The sequence below is a fragment of the Microcebus murinus genome, chromosome 3 (assembly GCF_040939455.1).
Source record: "Microcebus murinus isolate Inina chromosome 3, M.murinus_Inina_mat1.0, whole genome shotgun sequence".
Lineage (NCBI taxonomy): Eukaryota > Metazoa > Chordata > Mammalia > Primates > Cheirogaleidae > Microcebus > Microcebus murinus.
In genome coordinates, this window is record NC_134106.1 from 35781140 (window position 1) to 35807784 (window position 26645).

General features: G+C 34.5%; 1 protein-coding gene across 1 annotated transcript in view; it reads right to left on the reverse strand.

Moving 5' to 3' along the window:
• Positions 1-26645, reverse strand: part of LRPPRC (leucine rich pentatricopeptide repeat containing) — a 111205-nt gene that overhangs the window by 48111 nt on the left and 36449 nt on the right. Inside the window, exons 13-23 of the mRNA XM_012756383.2 lie at positions 26184-26277; positions 22630-22696; positions 12085-12112; positions 10294-10351; positions 9057-9163; positions 8767-8844; positions 8376-8420; positions 7907-8020; positions 7077-7207; positions 6315-6400; positions 4692-4899 (exon numbers count right to left, since the gene is read on the reverse strand). Coding sequence (XP_012611837.2) covers positions 4692-4899; positions 6315-6400; positions 7077-7207; positions 7907-8020; positions 8376-8420; positions 8767-8844; positions 9057-9163; positions 10294-10351; positions 12085-12112; positions 22630-22696; positions 26184-26277 — 1016 coding nt within the window. The remainder of the gene's footprint in view (positions 1-4691; positions 4900-6314; positions 6401-7076; positions 7208-7906; positions 8021-8375; positions 8421-8766; positions 8845-9056; positions 9164-10293; positions 10352-12084; positions 12113-22629; positions 22697-26183; positions 26278-26645) is intronic.

The following is a 26645-nucleotide window of genomic DNA, read 5'->3' on the forward strand; positions in this document are numbered from 1 at the left end:
CTAACTTGAATGAACACACTTGGCCCATATCAAAATTCATTAGAATTCATTCTTTAAGGGAGTATGACTATGTATAAGAACTACCACAAAGTATAATTTTTCATCATTACATGGAACATCCCAAAAGGCAAGCTTGAAGCTCATATGGCAAATCTGATGTTCCATTCCCTCTTGTTTTAGTCCTCATTATGAAATTGAATTATATTATAATTTCCCTGACAGAAAAACAAACGCTAGGTAAGATGTAAGTTTGCTGGACATACATTTATGAGGCATCTACTAATTATAAAAATATCTACTTCGAGGCACCAGGAAACAAAGTACTCCTAATTTATGTGAATTCTTCAATACTTATAACTAAAAGTCATCAATGTGTTTCATATAATTTTGAATTACTAAAACAAGAACAGCCAGTGACACAATCTATTATCTTTACTCATAGTATATGCCTTTCCAATCCACAGAGTACACTTAAACAACAACAAAAAAGATGACAAATATTGACTTTTAATTGAAATTAAGTGCTTCAACATTATACATAAAGTGTTAGTGAAGTGGCAATTTACCTAAAGGGCTTTCTGACTGAAAAGCTCTCAAATCTTAAATCACCGGGGAAAAGAGGGATTGTAGGAGAGAAAAAGTTTAAAAAAAGAAAAAACATAAAGACCCAAATAAAAAACAAACTCAACTCCCTAAAAACAAACTATTCTATAAATTTTAAGTAGATATTCAGTATGGGAAGAAATCAATTCAAGAGAAACCATCATCTTCACAAAAATTATTCTGTTAAAAGAACCAGCCCTTGAAAGAGCTAAATGTTTTTTTCTGTTCATCATCTATAAATGAGGAATCTTCAAGGAGACTGGTGTTGCAATTACAACTAATCCTCCCCAAAAAATTAACTGTGTTGAAGGCTTTGTAATTTCCCTAGGTACAATTTAGCTGTCACTTACTTTAAAATTTACTCAAACATGCGTTCGGAACAGCACTAACTTCACATGTCAAGTGCTTTCCAGCCAATTGAGTCTAAACTGGAAGTCGGTGTTAAACAACTGAATGATTAGACAAGATAGCTCATTTCCCTGCTCTTTTGTTCAGAATAAAATGCCACATTTACATTATCAGGCTCACCAGGATTTTCTGACAGAGAGAGAAAAAACCCTACTGCACACTGTCCGTACTAAGCATATGAAGCCTGTCATTTACCAATCATCCTTCAAAAAGCAATAGCCATGAATGTAACTTAATTATGACCCAATGATCCTTGACGAAAAATCATCTTATCACTGTCCTGTCCCCCTAGGGCAAATGAACCACTTTTTGTCCTTTGGCACTGATGATGCTAAATTCTTAATTGCAATAATGGAGTAAAAGAGCCAAACCTCCTTAATTTCCTTTCAGCACATAAAAGAGTTTTACTCTAGAAGGCCAGCATTCCCATAAATAATAAAAGTATCCAGTACAAATGAAGATGCTAAAATTGAAGAGGAGTGTGTATGACAGAATAATCAGCATTTTTAAAGTATATTTCTCATTTATGTAACATATTAAAGTGTTAGTGAGTTTCAAAACCTATATGGTCCTAAATAAATTTTGACCTTTATGAAAAACTCAAGATTAATTTAGCAAGAGTTCTGGGAGGATTATATACACAAAGTCCATCAGGCACTTAAATGAAATGCATATGGGCACACACAGATTATAGCACACATCAGCACAAAAAAATCCTTAATGGAAAGCAGAAATTAAAGCTGCTTTGATCATTTGCACTAATATAATCCAGTTAAACAGCTTCAGTTGTTTTTCACATGCAATGAAAGCAAAATGGATCAGGTATAAAACAAGTGAATCTGAAACTGCATCATCCAAATTTTTATGATCTTAAACCTGTTGTCCCAGATTTTATTAATTTATTAAAACCATAGCATGAAGACTAATCAAAAGCTCTTTTAACCTTTTTTAAAGCATTTCTTTCTTCTTCAATATGGAGAATCCATGTCATCCCCCTGAAAGAGGCATGATTTCAATAAAACAAGCACATTTTAAAATAAAGTAGTTACAAAAGAAAGTGTTTTAAATAATGTCTGGACTATATGTAGATATGTGGCTTATAGACTGAAACTCACAAAAATCTAGTCCAACTGCATATTTCTTTTCTGTTCAATGCAAGTATTATCATTTTGATAATATAAAAGCAGGTTTGTTTACCGACTTCTTTATAATTTTCTAAACCTCTTATTGTTTTGGATTTCCCTTGGTAAATGGATAAAATAAAAAAATGTATTAATTCATACCCACAAAGCTTTCTTACATTAGCCAAGTAACATAAATTGACATAACATTACTTTCTTCTGTATTTTATCCAATACTGGTGAAGTCAGGTCAAAATTAAGATCTACTCAATCTTAACGATTATCTTTCCAAGGAACTCAATCTTATGGATTTGTTTCAGGATTACCATGTGAAAATGATATTCTCTTTAGAGTCTTTTGCAGTGACATGTCAAAAAGATGCTCCCTTTGAACGAAAAAGCATGAAGATTTTTTATGATATTCTCAGATGTTTTTTATAATTTTATCGCAAGTTTGAATAAATAAGGCTCACTCCTCAGTTGAGCTCACACCTGCTGAGGTCAATTACATGATATTACTTTAGATTAAACACATTTAATCAAATCAAGTACATGTGGACTTTTTGGCAGGCTAGCGTAGTTAATCCTAGTACTTGTCATGATTCTGAATTAGTCAGCTATCTCCCATCAGTCCGAGAAAACACTATTGAGAGAAAGTTCCAAAGTCAATGTTTTGCTCCAGCATTTCCCCTGTGAATGCTACCACTGCTTTTTGCAGTTTTATAAATATGAAATTTCCTTTATCTCCTTTATATTATTCTCATAACTCCAAAAGAGTCAACAAAACCTTTTTTATTACGACAGACAAAACTGAAAGACCTTGTCATGGATACTGCCTTTGCAAAGTCAAAGACAGTTAAAAACAAACAAATAAAAAAAAAATCAAACTAGAAGGTATAAATATCAGAAAGTAATAAGACACCATAAAGAGAAAGATGCTAATTTAGATTTCTTTAGCCAAATTAATAGGTCAAATTTGACTGAGACATGGAAATATCTGACTGCACGGTATCCGCACTGTATAATCAGAAACATGCAGGATGTGCCAGGTTACGCATCTGAATTCCATGCTGCTTCCATTTTCCCTTGGGTACACTCTCCTTGGTTCATGAGCCCCATCTGCAGACCTCTTTCGGAAAACTTACATGTCTCCTCTGTCTTCAAAGTATTTCTACTTGTAAGATACTTTTCTACCCTGGCTTCATTTTCATTGTTAATTATTTTATTTTTGCCCAGTAGTGTAGGAGGGCCTAATTCATCTGGGCACTGGGCCCATTTCCTTCAAATCCCTATGCAGAATTCCACATGCAATCTGCAGAGATGGGTCTTTTAAACATTCAAAAAAAATTCTAATAGGAAGCATATTAATTATAGGATTTTTATATAAAGTTGGCTGTGAATAAGAGAACTCAGTAACACTGTAATTCTTTGAATCACTATTTCTTTAAAAGAATGCAATGCTGAGATTGTGGAGGTTAAGATTTGGCCAATCATCTAACTTGATAATTGTTTTTGATTGGAGGGCAAAGGAATTATTTCGTGTGTACACACACATATACACACATTCCCTAACAGAGAACTAGTTAAAAGAGATTTTTTTATCATACATTTTAAACTCAATACAAAATCACTCATTATATCCAATTAATTATTGGACTAACTCATTTATATCCAATAAATAAAGGAAAACTACCAGAAATTTGGGAGAAATATGAGACCCATTAAAATATATATTAATATTTTCCTTTTCTCCTGGCATTCAGAGGGCAACATCCACACTAAAATGAGAAAATCCCAATCACAAAATAAGCAGATTACAAACTGCATTAAGCCATGGAAAAGATGACAAATAGATAAGATCTAGGAAATTAAAAAAGTAAATCAGAAAACAAAAACAAATTCAAAAGGAAAAGAAGATAATAAAGGATGCTTAATCATCTTAGGAAAATGTTTCACTCATTACCAAAGAGTGGAGTGATTTTACAATTTGCATTGCAAATAATGTCTTAAATTGGGTACCAACAAGAGCATTTCAAATGGAAAAATTTTCAAACTCAGTAGATCTTGCCCTATCAACAAAATTATTCTTCCCACAAGGCAGAGACATCTTCTACAACATTTATCAAAGCTAGAATTACTGTATTGGTATATGAAATGAAAATAGCATATGGAAAAAAGCAACACTGAAGAGATGCTTGTATATTTGTTACCTGAATAACAGTCACGACACATAATCAAAAGCCCCAGAGGATCTTTCTTTCCTATATTTATTAATACATAAAGCTCAAAACTAAGGAAAACTAGATTAAATTTCATGTAATATCATCACATGCTCCTACAAAAAGCAACAGAGATCATTCCATTGAGAAGCAAGCCACAGAACCAAAAGGCTGCCGGTGATTTATTTAAAGGTCACCTACTCCATATTAGACCATTTATTCTGTGGTGAATGACCTCCAAGGCTTCCCCATCACCAGAGTATTTACAAAGTATAATCCCAAAATGATTAGACTCATTCTTTTAATGCCAACATTTAAAATTCAAAATTCAATTAACTTACTTTTCCAGGTGTACAGTGACCAATGGGGAACTTAGGTTGGTTGATGGTTTTGCTAACCCTAGAGTCACGATGGCTTCATGCAATTGTTTTACTGTTTCAATTTCACCTCTTAAAGCTGCACCATTTAGGATGTGGAAAAAGGACAAGACTGTTGCATCTTTGATAAGAACATCCTTCTCTTTCATCTCCTTTAGAATGTTAATAGCATCTACAATGAAGTAACACAAAAGACCCTTAGGTAATTTCATGTAGGGAAAACAAACTGCTATTAAAACAGCATTTCAAGCCCAGCAGGAATGTAAATTCTAGTGTATAATGCCGATTTCAAGTTAATTACTACTTGCATTTCTAAACGAGACTACAATTATAAATCCACAATAGCATGGTTTTATCATTTCCCTGCAACTTTGACTACAAATTATAGATAGGGACTGTGTGCCCACTCTGCACCACATAACCCTGTACGGTCTGCCCTATAGCTGTAAGATCCTCCTAAATGGATGCTTTTATCGTTCACAGCTAACATCTGCTAAATCACACCATTGTTTCTTCAGCAGATGGCTTGTCAGGAGGCCAGATAATAAAGATGTGTTTACACTGTATATACAGCCAGACTAATGGTCTGATACCGATAGGGCCTGTTTGCTATGTCGATACTAATTAGCCAAGCAGAGCCAATGAAAGCTTTCCAAAAGACTGCATGTTAATACATTAGATTCATTAAGCTTCATTAGCAAGGCAGAAACAAACATTTTAGAATATGGAATAAGTGCATTTTTATAATGTTGTTCTTAATTATTACACAGATAAAATGTTTTGACCACTTTACACAAAAAGTGATTTAAAAAAAAATAGGCTAATCCTTATAAAGAGTTAGAAAGGCTTCCTAGGAAAAATAAAATGTTCTAATCAAATATTTTCTCCATATATCTTTCCCTATAATAAAATTAAAAGTCTTTATTAGAAATAAAAGAAAAAGAGTAAGGCTAAAAAGGAAGTTGCAAAATACAGCCAGATCAGAAAGTTAAGAAACAAGCAAATAGTAAGAATATATTATCAAGTATAATTAATTATATTAGGCTTAGTATTATCTCAACAATTAGAAAATCAGAGTATGAAAATCAGCTATACAATCAGCTATGCTTTTCCCATAAACTACTAATACTTTAATTAAAGTATACATTTTGTAAACTTTATTAAAAATTAAGACAAAGGCTACTACAAAATTCAGATTCGTATATATTAATATGAGGTTATGTTTATAGGATTTATGTTCAGCCTTCAGACCTTCTTAAGCAAAAACAAAGCCATTAGTGCAGGCACATAAGCAAATTGTGCCATAAGTCATGATCTTCAAACTCAATTCAAATAGCAATGCTAATAAAAACTAGCTGCAGAAATGCAAAAAGCAATGAGCTGTGCAAATGTAAATGACAAGCTTGCCAATCCATTAAAACTAATGGCCTACACTGTCCATGCAGCTCTGGTTGGATTCACATGCAAATTTGTATGCAAAGTGTTCAAGCACTTTGCATGACATGATATACCATTAATATCAATTCACATGTTATTCCAGTGGCAAGATACCTGCATCACATATTTCCTTTATGTACTGAGGCTTACCTTGGAGCTTGCCATGTTTTCCCAATACTTTTACAAGGCCTACATATTTCCCAGTGTTCAGGACAGCAGATGAATCTAAACGGTCACTAAAAATTAATATTATGTTAAAGTCAATTAACTGCAAAAAGAACTGCAACACCCATTTTATCACTTTTCAAAATCTTATCAGAAGGTCTGGAGTGTTATTAACATTGCCCTGTACACTTACGATTTCTTTCTGAAACCATATACAAATGCACACATAATTATATTCAGAGTGTAGAAGTAAAAAATCTATAACTATACATCTATTGTACCACTCCATCTGCAAAGGACACTAATGAAGACACTCTTTGGTTTTATGTGATTCTAACCTTCATCACTAGCACTGAAACACCCAAAAAGACAAATTTTATCTGATAAATCTATTAGGATGGGAAACCAAAGATCCCTGAGAAATAGACAGAATTTTGTTTACACTATGTTATGAAGTCCTATAAAACAGTTACCATCAATCACCACTGTTGTGATATGTAGATGTATAATTAATGGAAAAAAACTTCAGCTTTAAGGACTAGAAGGTCTTATCATACTTAAAATGATACCTTGCTGAAAACAAGCCAAAATTAATCACAGAGGTTTGATACTATGAAATTTCAAAAACACTAACAAAAGAATTTTTAAAAATTACATTATGTAAGAGAATAATATTCAATCTAGGTGATCTACCAAAGGGCTTTATATCACATAAATGTTGACTTTCTTCAGTGGCAGGGTACTCACAATTCTTGTTTCAAGTTCAATGCTTCTTCTGCATTATCATGTCGACAGCACAAATTTATTAAAGCTGCATAGCCACCAACAACCATGTCTGATTCATATTTTGCTTTCAATTCAAGGGCTTTTTGCATATTCTAAAATAAAGGATAGAAGTAAAAAAGAAAGAAGTAACCAATGTAAAGGTAAAAATATCATATTTTTTAGTTTTAATGTTCACAGTTCAGAAAAAGTTAATACTACTTTTAAAATAAATGGTTTCTTGTTATCAACTTGTTATCAACTAACCACAGGCTTATGACCAAATCATATTGAACTAGACACTGAAAAAAAGTCTAGTGATATCCCACAAATTGCAGACACACACTAAAATGAACACAAAGTACAGCTGGACGCCTGCTGAAAAAAAGCAAGAGACCCTTTATCTCAGAAAGAGCTTTTTTCCAGCAGGAAAATGGAATTTCAATCCCTGCATTAACAACCTAGTAATATTTGACTTGCAAATGACTACTGCATGTATCAGTTGCTTGACAATCTAGATATAAGAGACCGGAGCCATGGCTTGAAAGGACATTTGGCATGTATGATAAACCTATCACGGTTGTTACTATCATTCACTTTGCAGATTATCGTAAACAAACTACAGCAACCCGAAAACATGCCATTCAAGGTGTAGCTGAAATTAGTTAACCTCTCATTTAATTGCATTCCTTATAAGCATGACATAAAATAATCAATTGTAAAAATCATAAATACTATCTTTGGTTTTGCTTACTGTTACCTATAAAGAAATTTTTACCTTAATAATATATTTAAAATATTTAAACAAATGTTACCTCTTCTGAACAAAGCATTAATATGAGTTGCTTTAGGACATCTCCTACAGGTTGATTTTCAGCTTTTAGTCTTTCAAGTGTAGACTCCAAATTAGATGATGTAAATTGCACAGTCTATAGAAATGGAAAGAAAAGAAGAAAAAAAAAGTTTACTGAAAAAAGAAAATGCAAGCCTTTTCAGTTTTCCCTTTAAACTGATTTTACCTTGTACTTTTCTAAATGTCATAAATGCTATCAGGAATATTAGTTGGGGATACATGGGTGAACTCCAGGGGCTTATGAACCTCCTGAGATTATATGTAAATTTGTTACATGTGTTGATTTTTTTGAGATGGGTTTTACCAACTTCTTAGAGGCATAAAGACAATTTAAAAATGTTAGGAACCACCACTTTTATAAGGACACAATCTAGAATTCTCATTAAATATAGTTATTTTAGCATAAAGAATCCACTCAAAAGTCTACTTACTTTTCGAGAGTCTATCTTCTCTCTGTCAATCAACAAATAAATATCCTAAAATTGGGATTTAAATTAGCACACAATTAGAAAACATGGGAAAATATATTAGCAAATTTCAAAAGCAAATTTTGGAAGGTTCATCTCATTTTACTGCTACTTTTCCATCTTTCCAAAATTTTGCATGAATTTTGTGCATACTTTATTAATCATTATAATTAATGTCTTAAATATATTCTTTAATAGATAAACAGTATTACTAACAATCAATGAGAAGCTTTGTTTTAACAGTTGTCATTGAAATAAAATTTTTTTGGCCAAAACCACAATATTTAAACAAAATTTTAACATGCTTTTATATATAAATTAAGCACTTTATAAAGTTGATTACTGTTTCACACACCTTAATTAATTCAGGAACATGGTAGCTATCCAGTAGATTACGAATGCCTCTGTAGATATTTTCAGGAATTTTCACATTCTGTGAGAAAGAAAGGGGGAGGGAAACACCCCTGAGTTTTAGACAACTAAACTGAAATTTGTCTAACAAAAATTATCTCAGACATAATTTAAGTCTCCAACTCTTGCATGTCATTGAGAAGTGGTCTGGTTGTACTTAAAAGCAGCAATTTCAAATCTAATAGATACATGTCAGCCAGGACAGGCATTATATAGCAAAAAATGAAATGGTACCATCTCCTTTAGCTGATGGAAGTATTGTCTCAAACGCTCCTCCTTGGCCTGTACCTCTGAGTCACTCATGCTGTCAATCAAGTTATAAAGAAAATAGCCAACAGCTTCTGTGGAAAAAAACAAGAGAAAGCATTCCACTAAAATTACCGAGACTGTCATGTTATCAAGATTAATTTATAAGAAATCATTTTGGTGTGAGATGTCACCCTGATGAGAGGCTCTGAAATGGCAACAATGATCACTGAGGCATAGAGATTATGTGGTTTGGGAGCACATATCTAACTGGTGAGTGAAAGGAATATTAATTATTTTCAGACCGAGTGACAGCTTTTCAGTACTGAATCTTACTTCAATCTATTTTTTTCCTACCACTCTGTGACAGAAGTGGTCCTGCCCAAGGCCTTACCCCTCTTCTGTCCAAATCACAAGTAGTAAGAATAAATAAATGTCTTGTACACATTTCTATACTAATTTTTTGTGAACAATATTTAGGAAGCACATAAGGTTAGGAAGGATTTTTAATTTAAAGGTTGAATATAGAAAGTTAAATAATTTTAATAAGCAGATATAGTAATCCTGTGGAGAGCTGCCTATTAGCCAATGAAAAACCAAGATTAACAAAGATGTTTTGTAACAACAGTAATTTTCCTATGCATTCAAGCATAAAATGTATAGGGCCACATGTTAATACCTAGGATAGGAAATCTGAACTTTCAAGAAAGGTTCTTTCTTACAGAAAACTACATATTCTAAGCATCATTATATGAAAAATGAAAATAATCAAATGTCTAAATAAAGCATTTTGGGTAATAAATTATATTTAAATGAAAAAAAATTGTTCTGATGCTCCAAAATCAAAAAAAAAAAAAAGAAAAAAAATCTATGAGATCTTTTTCCTACTTTGTGTGTTTAAAATGAACTACATCTCCAAACCATTAAAACCACATAAATACTAAGAATCACTGAATCTGAGGGTTATTTCCATAGGTGCTATAAGAAACATTTCCTCAGTATTTGAAAAGAAAAAGCCTCCCAACTCTATCTTAGAAAAATAATAATAATACAACCAAATATCTCAGATCTCGAAATGTTGAGGTTATCAATATAAAGATTTATAACCAAATGTTTTCAAATTTCACTTTCAAAAATAAAGTGTTTACTGCTGTCCTTCTAGACCATCATTACACAGAAGAATGGATTTGTGGATAAGTTACAATCATCAAAATTGAAACGCTACCCGTTGGTCCTGGAGGCTCCTGGCAATAATGTCCATCCTTATACAACAATTCTGTTATCTGGTAAGACAGAAAATTTGTGCATTGCAGCAAGAGAAGCAAACAAGAACAAATACAATCTGAAATTGAATTCTTGAAATAATAAAGCCTCTCCCCAGTAAGGTATTCTATATCACAGTAATTCAATACCACCCCCTCCCACCAAGAGATTGTTTTGTTTTTAAATAATAGGTTTGTCTTTTAAAAACGAAAACAAACCCAGGTTGAAGGAAAACTGCAATGTTTCATGAAATGTCACAAAGAAAAGCTCCTAAACTGATTTATAAAATGATATATAAACATCACTTTAAATGAATTGTTATAAATAGAAAATAACTGACAGGAATTATGAACCAATACTATTTCCCATCATATTGTTTTTGGTCTTATTGAAATTGGGCCAGTTTCTTCCTTTTACATAAAGTTTTACTGAAATAATAAAGTAAAATATCTTGAACCACTGAATGACATATTTTTTAGTTAGCCAATGACAATTTTCCATTCATTTTAATGGCTATAAAAGGGGGTCAAAAGACCTAACAACATGTTTGTACTCATGAATTCTTATCAATTGAATTCACAAATACTAAAAAACATACATAAGACTTATTTTTAAATGTTAAATCTACTAGCAAAATTTTAACTTAAAAATCCAAATTTATCTTACAATAAAAATTATTACACAACTTATAGTATTGACTTGTAACTTTAAACACAACATTTGACTGTATATCCTTAGGCTGAAGATAATAAGAACAGAAACATACGGTAGCTGTCCAAAGTGATATGGGTTAGGGTTCATAAAATTGTGAACTATTTTATGTGTATTCTACAACTGTGTTTATTTGCTCTTAAAACAGTGCCTGGTATAAGTGTTAACAACTCAAACTGCAGTAACTTCTACTACTATTTATTTGCTACTATGCAAAATTAGGCAGAATTGATCATATGCCACATGAACACAATGCTTCAGTTAATGGTAATTCAAAAGGCAGCTAAAATAGAAACAAGAATTGTTCAAAAACAATACTCACCTACAAACTGTTTTTTAAAGAATACACACAACAGAAGACAATAAATTCTACCAGAAATTATAGCTGTGCATTAGATGTAAGATAATCATATTTCATACCAAATGTTGGACAGCTACATTTAAATGAATAATGAAAAATAATCAAAAAGAATTATTTCTAGATATAAATATTCTAACTATATATTAGAATTGACTATATAGTTCAAATGGCAGTTCGAATAATATAAGAAATAGAATTAAATTTACATTTTAAAAATTACTTAAATTGGGAATCCCAGTTAATAACGTGCATTTTGATTTTATTAAGCTAAAAATCTTTCTTACAATTCACTATAATTATACTTCCTGCATAACATCAGTTAATTTCTTAAAAAGGTAACAGTATAAAGTTGATCTCTATATCATTCATATATAGAAACATACACATACATATATACATATACATTAAGAAAATTATTAAATCTGTAAGGTCAACTGTCACTGTAATAAGTTTAACAGTTGTCATTTGGGAAAGTTGAAAACCTTATTAAGAATTCAGGATTACTTCAAGTAGTCAAGGACTACTTCAATAAGAAATTTTATGCTGTTTTAAAACTACCAATTTCAAGATTCTAAATTCATTAATTTATGATAGTACATCATAAATGTTTGCAGCTATTAAAACTTTTGCTCTTAGCTTTTTATACATCACCTTATGATTTGCAATATTAGGAGTACTTACCTTGCTCCAAAGATCTATATTCATAGACCTGCAGAGGGCAGCAAAGGATTGAAAATAAACCCAGAGATTTACAAAACATTTTAAGTTAAAATGCATTATTATTTTATGTAATAGGTACAGATCAAAGTCTTAAAATACATAAGTATATAAATGTTTGCAAAATCAAGTTGAATGTTCAGGACAAGGTTATTAAGAATGGTTGAACTATTTTGAATCTTCAAAACAAAGACCAATTTGGGCAAGAATAATTAAAGAACCTAAGTCCCAGAGTTCAAGTATGATGGAGCAGGATATTAGCATGATCTCAAAGTGACTGCCTACAGGCTGCTTGTTACTTGTAACGGGAAAAACAGTAACTATGTCATGGAGAAATTGAACACCTTGACTGGGCAATCAAAATTAATGTGCCTTTAGGATATAATTCCCTTAGAAAATAGACTGTCACTCATGTGGTATTCCAGCCTGGGATGTATAACCTGAAGCTAATCAAGGGGAACCATCATGAGGAATACTTTTAAAAACAACTGGCCAGTAGACTCCAAAGATGTTAATATCATAAAAGACAAAGGCTGAATAACTGTTCCAGATTATAGTCAAAGAGAACTGACAACTAATAACTACTCATGAACTGGATTCTGAATACAAGAGGGAGAAATGCTAAAAAGGACTAAAAGGCTTTTAAGGTGCTACTGACATTCTATTTCTTAATCTCAGTGGTAGGTAACAGGTATTTGTTTCCTTTTTATACAGTACATTTTTTTTTTTTTTTTTTTTTTTTTTGAGACAGAGTCCCGCTTTGTTGCCCAGGCTAGAGTGAGTGCCGTGGCGTCAGCCTAGCTCACAGCAACCTCAAACTCCTGGGCTCGAGTGATCCTTCTGCCTCAGCCTCCCGAGTAGCTGGGACTACAGGCATGCGCCACCATGCCCGGCTAATTTTTTTTTTATATATATATTAGTTGGCCAATTAATTTCTTTCTATTTATAGTAGAGACGGGGTCTCGCTCTTGCTCAGGCTGGTTTTGAACTCCTGACCTTGAGCAATCCGCCCGCCTCGGCCTCCCAAGAGCTAGGATTACAGGCGTGAACCACAGCGCCCGGCCTATACAGTACATTTTAAGTTTGAGATACTCCTCTGAATATACGATACAGTACACAATAAAAAAAGTAGAAATAAAATTTCCAACTTCTCACCACTAACAAAACAGTGGATCCATTTTGAACCTGGGCAGTTTGGCTATAAGCCTTGGATAAATGAAATTAATTCTTGCCTTCTTCTCTGCCCACAACCAAAATAAATTTTTGAGGAAGCAGACTTGAAAAGATAATTGTTTTCTCAACACCTAATTCCATTTACATCTTTCTTTCTCTTTGAATAACAGGTTTGAAGAAAATGTCAATACCATATATGTTGAGGGCTGTTTTCAGCTTTTAAGGGAGGTTATTCTAGTGGAATACAGAATTTGAAAGAAAAATGTTGCCAAATCATGAAGGAATATTAACACTTTACCCCTATTATAGATGGAAGAGTCTACAAAACCTAGACAACTCTACCAGTATTTTTATAAATTTCATATAGCAATGTTAACAGCTCATAAACAGGCTGGAAATGAGAGTATTTGCAATAATCCTTTCAGAACTTTTTAAAAGTTCTGTTAGAGACAGCGATATGGCCTACTACAAAAAGACATTTTTTATATTATAGCATTGACAAAGCATCATAGGCACTTACATATTTCGATATGGAAACAGTAAAATGTTAATTAACTTCCCATGATCATACAGCATGTAAAACACAAATAAAATGTAGAACCATGACTTAAATGAGTTCCATCGAAAGGCTTACTGTCTTAACCATTTTAACCTTTATTAACACACCCTCTCCAATTTGCCTTATGTATGTATGTATGTATATTCTTCCCAATCCCTTTCAACCCTTCCCCCAAATTTTCTTCTCTTTGTACATTTCTGTATTATCTCTAACAGCTCACAGAAACACACAAGAACTTTCATTGCCTATGAAACTATGGTTTAGGCCGGGCGCGGTGGCTCACGCCTGTAATCCTAGCTCTCTGGGAGGCCGAGGCGGGCGGATTGCTCGAGGTCAGGAGTTCGAAACCAGCCTGAGCAAGAGCGAGACCCCGTCTCTACTATAAATAGAAAGAAATTAATTGGCCAACTAATATATACAAAAAAAAATTAGCCGGGCATGGTGGCGAATGCCTGTAGTCCCAGCTACTTGGGAGGCTGAGGCAAGAGGATTGCTTGAGCCAGGAGTTTGAGGTTGCTGTGAGCTAGGCTGACGCCACGGCACTCACTCTAGCCTGGGCAACAAAGCGGGACTCTGTCTCAAAAAAAAAAAAAAAAAAAAAAAAAGAAACTATGGTTTAAAAAAATCACAAAATATATTATTTCACATAATATTTAAGACAGAATTAAATAAACCATATTCAACTTTCTCCCCTCCAATGTAAAACAGAATCAAATCAAGAATGTGGTGTCAAGCACTGGGAGCAGTGGTATGCACCTATAGACTTAGCTATTGAAAAGGCTGAGTGGGGAGGATTGCTTGAGCCCAGGAGTTCAAGACAAGCCTGGGCAACGTCGCAAGACCCCATGTCTAAAACAAACTATAAAACAACAAAAAAAGAATATAGCGTCAGGCAACAAAAATAACCACATTGCATGCCTGTGGCTATCTAGCAAGGAGTTCAGCTTACACATGTGAGTGCGGAAATGGGATTAAAATCACAGAGCCAGAGACTTTCTGTTGACCAAGAGAAAACAACAGTGGGATACAGAAGACACAGATATATAAAAGTCAGTAATTTATGACTTCCTCATTACTTCTTTTGCCTGAGCCTCTAGCTCCTTTTCAACAATGATTAGTATCCAATTAAGAGCAAACACATCATGCCATCACTCAATTCTGGAGAGGTCAGGATGTCATCAGTGGGAACCTCACTGGCTGACTGAAAAGAGGACCTTAAAATTTTACATTAAACTTGGTGACTTCAATAAAGGCTGATGGCTGGTCCTATGAGTTTTAGGATAAAAAAAATGTGGGATTTTTTCCCCCCAACATGTGGAAGGCAGCACTACTTCAACAGTACAGACCCCCACTTCCTAAGTTCAAACTGTTTCCACTGAGTCAGAAAAACACTTCTTATACTACTGAATTGTTTTTCCATGTACTATAAAGATTCATATGCTTCCAAGCCAATCTTGAAACATATCTCTTTTAGATGTTATACTGCCAGCATGCTCTGATCTAGCTTCAGAGCAACTTTGTCTCTTGGAAGTGACTCAATATTTCTAGTGGTGGAGTGTTCCGTAATATATATAATGCACACTGCCCTCTTTCTCATTTGAACTTTGTTCAGCTGGTGCTATATTTAGGATGAAAGACAAAGTCTTAAAAAAAAAAAAAAAGAAAAAGTCTTATCACCCTAATCACCTCCCTCTGGATTTTTCACTAACGTACCAGTCAGATCTAAATGCCATTTACAATGCCCATATAAATAGCCTTTTAAAAAAGTTTAAAAGTACAAATGCCCTAATGATATTGAATGATCTCATTCTAATTAAGTAGTATAGAATTTGAGTAGTTTTTGTACAGGTGATTTTGCCTACATATGTTAACAGACAATTTATAAGATGGAAAACTCCAGGACGATATTATACTTCATTAGTATTCAATTACCAATTCCTGAGTTTATCAATTTACAGAAATACTGGTTTGCCACTTAAACACTACTCTTGAAAGATATGAACAAAACAGTGCTTTTCAAAACTATTGTGGGTTACCTTAAAAAATAAATCTGGACCAAAACAGGTTGCAAACCACATGCTAGAAACTACTGTCTCTTAGACATTGGACCTACTTTTATTAGGAATGTTTTACTAAAGGTAGATAACTACTGCAAAATTTGTATTCCAATAATGAAATGTACATCCAAATTGCCTCTAGGTTTACCAATAGTGACCATAATATGCAATTATAATGTTAACTTCTTAGACATCTAACTCTGTTTTTTTGGGTTTTTTTACCTGAAAATGAGTTTCAAAGACGTCTAACTCTGAATGATTATTTCTGGCAAGGAGTAACTTTTGGTGAATTTCTTATGTGCTAAAAATTACAGGAGTTGCAGGTTGTTATCTTGGACTCTTACTGGCAAGGACATGATTGACTCAATGTCAATTCAGCCAATTCCAAAGTTGCTAGAGTACAACAGGACCCTGAGAAGCACGAGACAGTAACTGTTTCTATAACTATACTGAATGTACTGACAAAGGGATTTTAAAATATATATACTATTAATATTTGATTTGACATCAAACAAAATAGCTTGGCTACATTAATGCTGAGATAATGGACTGCAATTACATCGATTACATTTTGAATTTGTAGTAGTTTTGGGATAGAAGGGAAAGAAAGAAATCACCTCTAGTGACACAAATGCTTTAAACTGTGCCCGTATTCTTATAAATAATGCCAAGTTACCAAAACCTAAAATTTTTCTGTATCTATAGTAAGAAAAATTAACGAACAAAATATAGTTTTAGAACCTACATATTTAAATATGTTCCTGGGAGGGATTAGTTAAAACTTATTTTTACTAAGACTGAGGCAAGAATAAAAAGGGATTTGCCACTGTGCAAATGCTGGAGGCTCCTGGGTAGTGGGGCCTTTGTTAACCACATTTAAAAATGTTATCAATATGCAGCTATTTTAAAACCCATGAATCAATTAAGCATCTTAGGTGCTAACAAATAGGGAAACGATCAAAGAAGATTTAAGTCAGGAGAGAAGTAAAGCACCTAGCCTGGTGTCGTTTTAAAATAAGGTAATCCATTTTTCAATATTCTTAATATATCTATCAAATAAAAATACAAATAATCTGAAAGAGCAGATTAATTCAGTCATAGTTTATATGAGTCAATCACTAAAAACAAAACAAAACAACAAGAATCTCACAGCTTCCAGACTGGCTTCTTTCACTACAAAATGCTTCTCTCAAAGATACTCTGTAACTTTCCCAAATACTAAACTGAACACCCTTTTTGTTCAGGCCTATCTTTCCTATACCTCTGTAGCTTGTAACACTCACTACAATCTTTTTTTTTGAGACAGAGTCTCACTCTGTTGCCCGAGCTAGAGTGACTTGGCATCAGCCTAGCTCACAGCAACCTCAAACTCCCGGGCTCAAGCAATCCTCCTGCCTCAGTCTCCCTAGTACATGGGACTACAGGCATGTGCCACCATGCCTGGCTAATTTTTTCTATATATATTAGTTGGCCAATTAATTTCTTTCTATTTATAGTAGAGATGAGGTCTCGCTCTTGCTCAGGCTGGTTTCAAACTCCTGACCTGGGGCAATCTGCCCGCCTTGGCCTCCCAGAGTGCTAAGATTACAGGTGTGAGCCACCTCGCCCGGCCTTACAATCTTTTTTAAAACTCCTAGGAGAAATGTTTAAGATGTTGGACATGCTAATTACCCTGATCTGATCACTACAAATTATATGTATCAAAACATCACTATGTACCCCATGAATATGCACATTTGTCACTTAAAAAAAATAAAAACAAAACTCAAAAAAAGTAAAAACAAACAAAAAACCACCTTTGATGGCTTTGAGATTCTACGTGTTCTCACTCTATCGCTTCTCTTCCTATTCTTCACTGGCTCCTTCCAAGTAACTCCCCAGGATTTTATCCTTGGATTTCCCTCTCATCTCTTTACAAGGTTTTTAAAAAACAAAAATAAAAACAAAACTTGGCTGGGCTCGACAGCTCATGTCTATAATCTCAACACTTTAGAAGGTTAAGTCAGGAGGATTGCTTCAGCCTTTGGGCCAGGATTTGGAAGTTACAGAGAGCTGTGACTGTGCCATTGCACTCTAACCTGGACAAGAGAGTGAGACCTTGTCTCTTTAAAGAAAACCTTAAAAATAAATATCTTTCACATATAATATCTTACAAATTAATTTTAATGGCCAATAAGCATATAAATACATGTTATAACTCTGCTTAATAGTTAAGAAGATGAAAATTGCAAATTATTCCTTGAGAGACCATTTATCATACATCAGCTAGGTCAAAATTAAAAAGCATTATAATGTCCAGTACCTACAAGTTTGCAGGGAAATGGCTACTTTCATACATTGCTGCTAGAAGTGTGAATTGCTGGTCTAAGTAACAAATAATATAACTACTTTTGGAAAGTGATGTGGCAGTAGCTATTAAAATAAAAAATAGATATACCTTTTAAAATAAGTCTCTTTTTTTAGGTTCTAAACACTAAGGGAAGAAAAACTAATATATGAATATAGGTACATAATATTTAATGCAGCAATTTGGTTTTTTTGGTAGTGGCAAAAATTTAGAAGCAATCCTAGTCCATGAATAAAGAAATGGTTGAGAAATTATGGTATACCTATATACCAATGAAATCTCCTCCAGGTATAACTATTAGATTTATATCTGTGAACCAAGAGGGTGCCCGTGCAGCACTGTTAAGTGAAAAACAAAGACTGAGAGTAAGGTATAATATCACATTTGGTTTTGGGGGCAGGGGGAGGGGAAATCACAAAAAACAAAAACCGTCAAATGCCTTTTACAGGTGTCTGCTCCTATACAGAGAAAAGTATAGAAGGATACATTCCAGGCTCTTAACTTTGGCTTCCACAACAAGGGTTTATACAAAGGAAGGGGAAGTACTTCATAAACCCCATTACATTATAGCATTACATTATAGTCATAATGTTATAACATGCATCTTTTTGGGGAAAGATGAGCCATGGCTTTCAACAAATTCTCAAAGGAATCCATGACTCAAAAAAGTTTAAGAATCACTCTTCTACATTGCTTCCCTCAACAATCACTATCGCTTCAATCAGCCCCTCGCTAGTGACACCAAAATCCAACTCTGACCTCCACCACTGAACAGCACCATATGGAAAACACACAGACATCTCAAAACCAAATCCCAAACTAACCTCATTATCTTTCCATTTCTATGTTAAATATATTCCTCTTTCCTCATGTTGTTTAATGTTCTCTCTCCCTTACCACCAACCTTTAAAATGCACTGAACTTAATCTGTGTAATTTCTTACATGTCCTTTATTATATCTACTGCCAAAGCCCTAGTTCAGCTCTTATCATCTGTGCAGAAACAAGTTAACGTTGCAGGCCTGAGACTGCTATTCTTAGAAAGGTCTGCTTATTTGGCTGGCATCTGGGAACTTAGATTTCAGGAGGGTTCCCACCATTCCCTAAATGGTAAGAGTGGCTCATCATGCCTAAACTGTTAATGTTTCTATACAGAGAAAAGTTTAGATGGACACATTCCAGGCTCTTCACTTTGGCTTCCACAAGAAGAGTTTTTCCAAGATAATGAGTTCTTTCCTTCTAGGATATCTGGAATTTTGGTACATGCTATGTGAAGGGTATCTACATGACTGATCCAATAAAAACATCAGATTCTTGGGCTCAGGTGAGCTTCCCCGAAACACATTTCACATGTGTTATGACAGCTCACTGTTGGAGGAAGTACATGTGTCCTGTGTGACTCCACTGAGAGAGGACTCTTAGAAGCTTGCTTCTGGTTGCTAGTGTGTGATTTCTTCTAAACCTTGCACCATGTGCTTTTTCCTTTTGCTGATTTTGGTTTGTGTCCCATAATAAATCTTAGCCACGAGTGCAACTGCAGGCTGAGTACCTGCTGAATCCTGTGAGTACTCCAGGAAATCATCAAAATTGGGGGTAGTTTTGTAGACCCATGACATACCACTTTACCCTTTAATTTATGAAAAAATTCTAAAACACTTCCACTTTCCAGCAATGATAGACTATGACAAGAACTGGATTTATCTTAAAAGAGTAAGAAACCAGAAACAATGATTACACTGGACAACAGGCAGTAGAAAATAGTGATATCTGAAAGAAGGGCAACAAATAATGGTAAGCCTTACGATTACTCCAGCTTTTATCTGAGAGTTCTAGGCCCCAGTATAAGAGAGAACCCAGAACCCAGTGATTACCTGAGTTGAGAATTTAGAGCCAACACAGAATTCAAAGGCACAGTGCCTGAGAGGGGAGAGCTACACAGAGAGTGGAAATCCACACAGAGCTGCCGTGTCTTCAGCTTAGCACTGATAAGCACAAGTGTGTGAGGAAACATTCTGCAACCTGTTCACAGGCTTTGAATAAGAGCAAGTAAGACAATTTCCAAAACGTATACAAAGCTTGGAACAGTTCACACTCCCAAAAACCTAAAAACTTATGGCCCATGAGGTACTCAGAAGGCTATTGCCTCAGTAGAGTGACTAAACTAGTTTAGTGGGAATAATCCTAAACTAAAGACTGCTCTAGTCCTGCCTAACAAAGCACAAAGGCAAGCACTGAGAGAACTGTTTCCAAGCAACTCAACTTTGTTTCAGACCAAAGCTCGAAAATATTTAAAGGAATACAAAAAATTCAGCATCTACCAGTACAAAATCCACAATATTTGGTATGCAAAAAAAATTTCTAAGAAGCAGAAAAGTGTGACTCAAAACTCATAGTGAGAAAAATTAATCTCATGAAACAGACCCAGAAATGACCGAGATGACAGAATTAGTAGACAAGGACATCGTAACATCTATCATCTCTAACTCCATATGTACAGGAAGGAAGGAAAAACTATGAGCATGTTATCTATTTGATTATGTATTCTATACTTTTCAATTTTTATTTTTAAAGGCATGAACAGTATCTGTTTTTTTTTTCTTTTAAATACACAAAACTGTCACTGAAAAGAGTAGAACTGCACCGGCTAAGGGAAGGGCAGCAACACAGGGTCCCACCAACTTGTTCTAACTCTTCTTGCCTGCAGTGGGGGTTCAGGAGGTATCTATGGAAAACATAGACACTTACCATCAAACAGTACAGAGATTACTGGGATGTCAAAAGTTATTAATATAAACACAGAAGGAATGACACAATTAGAAACTCATGCTTTTTGCAACCACCAATGTTAACAACTGATTCAACAAGGATTACCAATGGCTGCTACAACTAAGGTGTGAAAGGTGTTGGGAAAACAGGATAGACATGCTGTCTCAAAGTATCACCTCACAGACTTCTTACTAATTACAAAGGGGATGGGGTTCCTTTGTAAGGAAGAGATGTGGGGAACACGACCTTAAACCAACTGATCAAACTTAGCTGCTGGCATCAATATTAAACACCTGACTTTATATCCCTTGATGTGCCTATAACCTATGAAGTATTCTTGCTAAAAATGTTTCATATGAGTTTCATCATGAGAAAAAATCAGACAAAAACAAAATGTGGGCAGGACATTCTACAAGAAACTAGCCTGAACTCTTTAAAAAAACAAATAAAAAACAGTGTCACAAAAAACAAACAAAAAAGGTAAAAGAATTATCTTGGATTAGGAGATTAAAGAGACATAGCAAGCAAATGCAATGCATGAATTTGACTCCTCAGTCAAAAAGGAAAACAGCTAAAAAAGAAATTTTTATAACTAGGAAAATCTGAATATGAACTATGTATATCAGATGATGACATAGCATTGTTATATTTTTAAGAGTGATATTGACACTGGGATACATAGATAATGACCTTATCCTTAAGAGATATATTCTGAAAGATCCAGTGCCAGGATGTCCACAACTTCAAGTGAATCAAAAAAAAAAAAAGTAAAAATGCATATAACGTGTCTGGGTGTATACATATACTTTGCACGTAAAGAAAGCCTGTATGAAGCTAGGTGCAGTCACTTGTGCCTGTAAACCCAGCACTCTGGGAGGCCAAGGTGGGAGGATCCCTTGAGGACAGGAGTTTGAGCGAGACTATCCTGAGCAACATAGTGAGACCTCATCCCTTCAGAAAATAAAAAAAATCAGCTGGGCATTGGGGTGTGCACCTATAGCCCCAGCTATTCTGGAGGCTGAGGTGGGAGGATGACTCAAGCCCAGCAGTTTGAGGTTGCAATGATGTATGATGATGCCCCTGCACTCCAGCCTGCGTGACAGTAAATATGGCAAAATACTAACAGTGACAATTGGCGAATCTAGATAAAGGGTATGTAAGTGGTCCTTTTACTATTTTTCAACTTTTTTTGATGTTTAAATATTTTCAAAATAAGAAAATTGGAAAGACAAAGTCATTAACACTCCCTGAGCACCCAGAGGAGGAGAGTAATACTATAATGAATAAAAGTCACCTTGTAATTAAATTCTCAAAGAATAAACTGAACATGCAAATTTGTCTCTAGCTCAAACAGCACTTTTATCTTAGAAACAGGTTTACTAAATCTGTGTGTATTTCTTGAAAAAGCTGATAAAAAAGGCAGCCCAAACTCAATTCAAGTAGGAGGAAGGAAGAATAGAAGGAAGAATAAAACAGGGAACGTTATTTCAGGTATACTAGAAGTCACTGGAAAATAAGAACATATGTATCTTTACTCATGCAATAGGTCAAAAGGACAGGATAAATCAGTCCATATTTAGGCAAAAACATTTAAGTTGATCAACTTACCTCCTAAAGCCTAGAATTAGGCTGCCTCTAAAAGAATTAAACGAGAAAGGCAATGTATTTGATTTCACTGCAAAAGAAAATGAGCATCATTAAATCTCAGACCAAACAAGCCAAAAACCAAAAAAAACCCCTATATTATCAACTTATATCTTTAACCTTTCGTTTTGGAAATTTTATTTAAAGAATGAAAATGTTTTCATAGAAAATTAATTTGGGCTGGGCACAGTGGCGCACACCTGTAATCCTAACACTCTGGGAGGCCGAGGCGGGAAGATTGCTTGAGGTCAGGAGTTCGAAACCAGCCTGAGCAAGAGTGAAACCCCCATCTCTACTATAAATATAATTGGCCAACTAATATATATAGAAAAAATTAGCCGGGCATGGTGGCGCATGCCTGTAGTCCCAGCTACTCAGGAGGCTGAGGCAGCAGGATTGCTTGAGCCCCCAGGAGTTTGAGGCTGCTGTGAGCTAGGCTAACACCACAGCACTCACTCTAGCCTGGGCAACAAAGTGAGACTCTGTCTCAAAAAAAAAAAAAAAAAGAAAAAAGAAAAAAGAAAAAAGAAAATTAATTTGATAATACAGTAACATATATTTACAAAATAAGGTATCCTTTTACTGTCTATTTCCTTCAATTTCATAAATACATACAGCTAATAAATTTATGAATATTATTACAATAAACAGCAATCACTATTAGTAATATTCCGGCATACTCAAAGTCTGCCTGATACATACGGAGGCTTTAAGTTATTGGACACTGAGGCACTATGAAGACAGAGACTGTAATACCCTATAGTACTTTTGTCCTTTAAAGACAGTAGATGAAGGGAAAAGTTCTTTTCTGAGAGAGGTATTGGGTTCTGTTGAACCATTCGCACTTTCTCATTTCATTTTCCACTCTGATCAATGACCAGCAGTCACATAAGAATAACAAAAAGTCATAACAAAATAGGTCTTCATTTCTGTTATGGAATGGACTTACACTGATCTTTCATTTTTCTGAGTATTTATTTGCTCTACTCCTCATTTTGGCATTTCATAGTCTACAACCTTGCATGTTTCCACATTGACATTATAAGCCTGATACGCCTCAGTGTAAGAATCAGGCCTTATACTGATTCTTCACATAACCCTTGCCATAACTAGCAATGGAATCACAGTAGGCGTTTCCTGAATTTGTTCTTCCCTGCAATTGTTTCAAAACGGTACCATGTTATAAGTAAATGAGTTAATCTTTTCACTATAAATGTAATGTGGCTACTGAATGATACAAGATAGGTGGAATTAGAAATGCAATCATAGTAGAAACAAATTCTGAAGACAATAAATACAGTTTAGATGAAGATTAAGATACCTGGTTTAGTTTTTTAAAAAACTTATGGCAGGAGTCAGAGTCATTTTTAAGATTTGTACAACTCCCCTAAATATAAACCAACCCCACACAAGGAGAATTGTTTCAGATCAGCTACTACATCCCTTGAACAAAGAATTTATGTTGCTCAGTGGTTTTACAGCATTTGAAAATCTAAAAATCATTCAAAAAAGGACCTGCACTTAGTCACTCCAGGAATTTTAAAGTGGACACAACCATGGGCCTCTCAGCAATTTTAATTTTGCCTGGTCAAATTAATTTTCCATGCCTACAAACACAAGTGCGAAAATGTTTCCTACTACCCCAAAACTTAATTCATTTTCTCTTCACTACAACCTGGCATGGCTTGTGATGTATTAATAGTAACCAATAGTGCAGACCTGAGACCTGCCTAAAGCAAATACCAGCAATTACAGAACTAACTGCTCTTCACAGACCTATAAATCAAGGGGGGAGGGGAAGGTACTGACGGGAGTAAGTGCAAATATTCTTTAAAGGTTCTGGAATTGTTTTTCTTTTTCAAATTTAATAAACAACCTCTTGAAAAATTATTTTTATACTATTCAAAAATATTATTTCACAGAATACTGTCAGGTTTTATTCATAAAAAAGGTGACCAGAAACACCTCAGTAAGCTGGAAGGCTGCTGACAAAAAGCATCTAGTTTCCTTAGCAACAAACAAGTCTGAAAAATCAAGAGGTTGACAATGAAGTGAAATGGGTGGTATGATAAAAGGAAAAGGCAGCTCTCATGTATGCACCTTTCGAGCCCATATTCCTCTGCTAATGCTTCCCTGTTTTCATCTTGTCAATATGGAAAATCTCTATATTATACAGAGTGGAAGGCAAAATCAATACAGTCAGCATTAATACCCAACCTTCAACTCAAACAATTATACCTATAACAGTACCATTTTCCATACTGGACACTTTGCCTTTCCCTTACAATATTACAGTGCACTATTTTAAACAACATATACACAGGTAATATATGTCAATAACCTAGTTTTAACAAAGCTTCCACCTATACGATTTGATTATACGTTAATCAGAGCTTAACTTTTAACATTTTAGGGAGCTAAAAACTGATGTTTCCATGTTTTATTTTTAAATGAGGAATTTTTCACGGGCTCTGCAAACTGGCAACATCTTATGTATTTATTAAAAATAAAATGTGGTATGGTGAAAAAAAAATAAAGTCAGAAGATCTTGCTTCTGGCTCAAGTCGCCAATCTTGTGCAAATCATTTAACTCTCTATTCCTTTCTTCATCGATCAGTGGAGGTAACTGAATTACCATGTTATGAGAATTGTAAAGCATTCCACCATTTTTAAATGTTTAGTAAACATACGGTGTGTTTTGTTAATGAAGACTAGGAGATGGCTTCATGTAACTTACATGACAATAATCTAGATGTTAGTTCAGAAAATACTTTCAGAAACAGTTATCTCACCTGATTTCACAACTCCCACAAGGTAGACAGTACTATACCCACTTAATGAAATTGAAGCAAAGAGAAGTTAAAAGACTTATCCCAGCTCACATGATCAGTAGCTGAATTATAAAGAGGACCTAAGTCCTTCAGAGTCCCCAGTCCAACCTCCACTCCAACATCACGTTATATCCAAGGGCCTTCCAACTTTAAAATTATCCAAAAGTTCAGCCGGGCACAGTGGCTCTCGCCTGTAATCCTAGCACTCTGGGAGGCAGAGGGAGGAGGATGGCTCAAGGTCAGCAGTTCGAAGCCGGCCTGAGCAAGAGTGAGCCCTCATCTCTACTAAAAATAGAAAGAAATTAATTGGCCAACTAAAAATATATTAAAAAATATATTAAAATATATATTTTTATATATAAAAAATTAGCCGGGCATGGTGGCATATGCCTGTAGTCCCGGCTACTCTCGAGACTGAGGCAGAAGGATAGCTTGAGCCCAAGAGTCTGAGGTTGCTGTGAGCTAGGCTAACACCATGGCACTCTAGCCCAGGCAACATAGTGAGACTCTCTCTCAAAAAAAAAAAAAAAAATTATCCAGAAGTTCAACCCATAAACTGTCTTATCAGTCTAGCTTTAACAAAACATATAACAACTTCCTTGTTTTCACTGCATCAAGTACCCAGCATGCCCTCCATAGTATAGAAACTTACACTTGTCAAGTTTACTGCTAATGTTGCATACTTACAAAATGATAAAATATACTCTAAGTTCCCATTTACTGCTTCACTTCTCAATTCAGCTTGAGCAAACATACTACTTTCAGGAAGACATCCATTTTCCTAGGGATAAAGCATATGAAAAAAAAGCATATATAAATGATAATATGCCTCACCTAATAATATTTTGATATACCATTCAAAGTTCCTGCTTTCCTATTTCTTTTTATCACCATATTCTCTGATAATCTATCATTTTAAAAAATAATTTTCTAGGTTAACATATAAGCTAAATAACTGAATTTTAGTCTAAGTTTTGAAATGTAGCTCCAACATTCAAATTAGATGCTTATCTTCAAATAGAGATAATCTGTTACCCTTAGAGGGCCTTTACTCCAGAAGAGTTTACTACTGAAGACACTTAGAACAACTCTCTCTCCAAGACAAAACAAAAATGCAATGCATGGATCTAAAATGGGCATGTAGTGAGG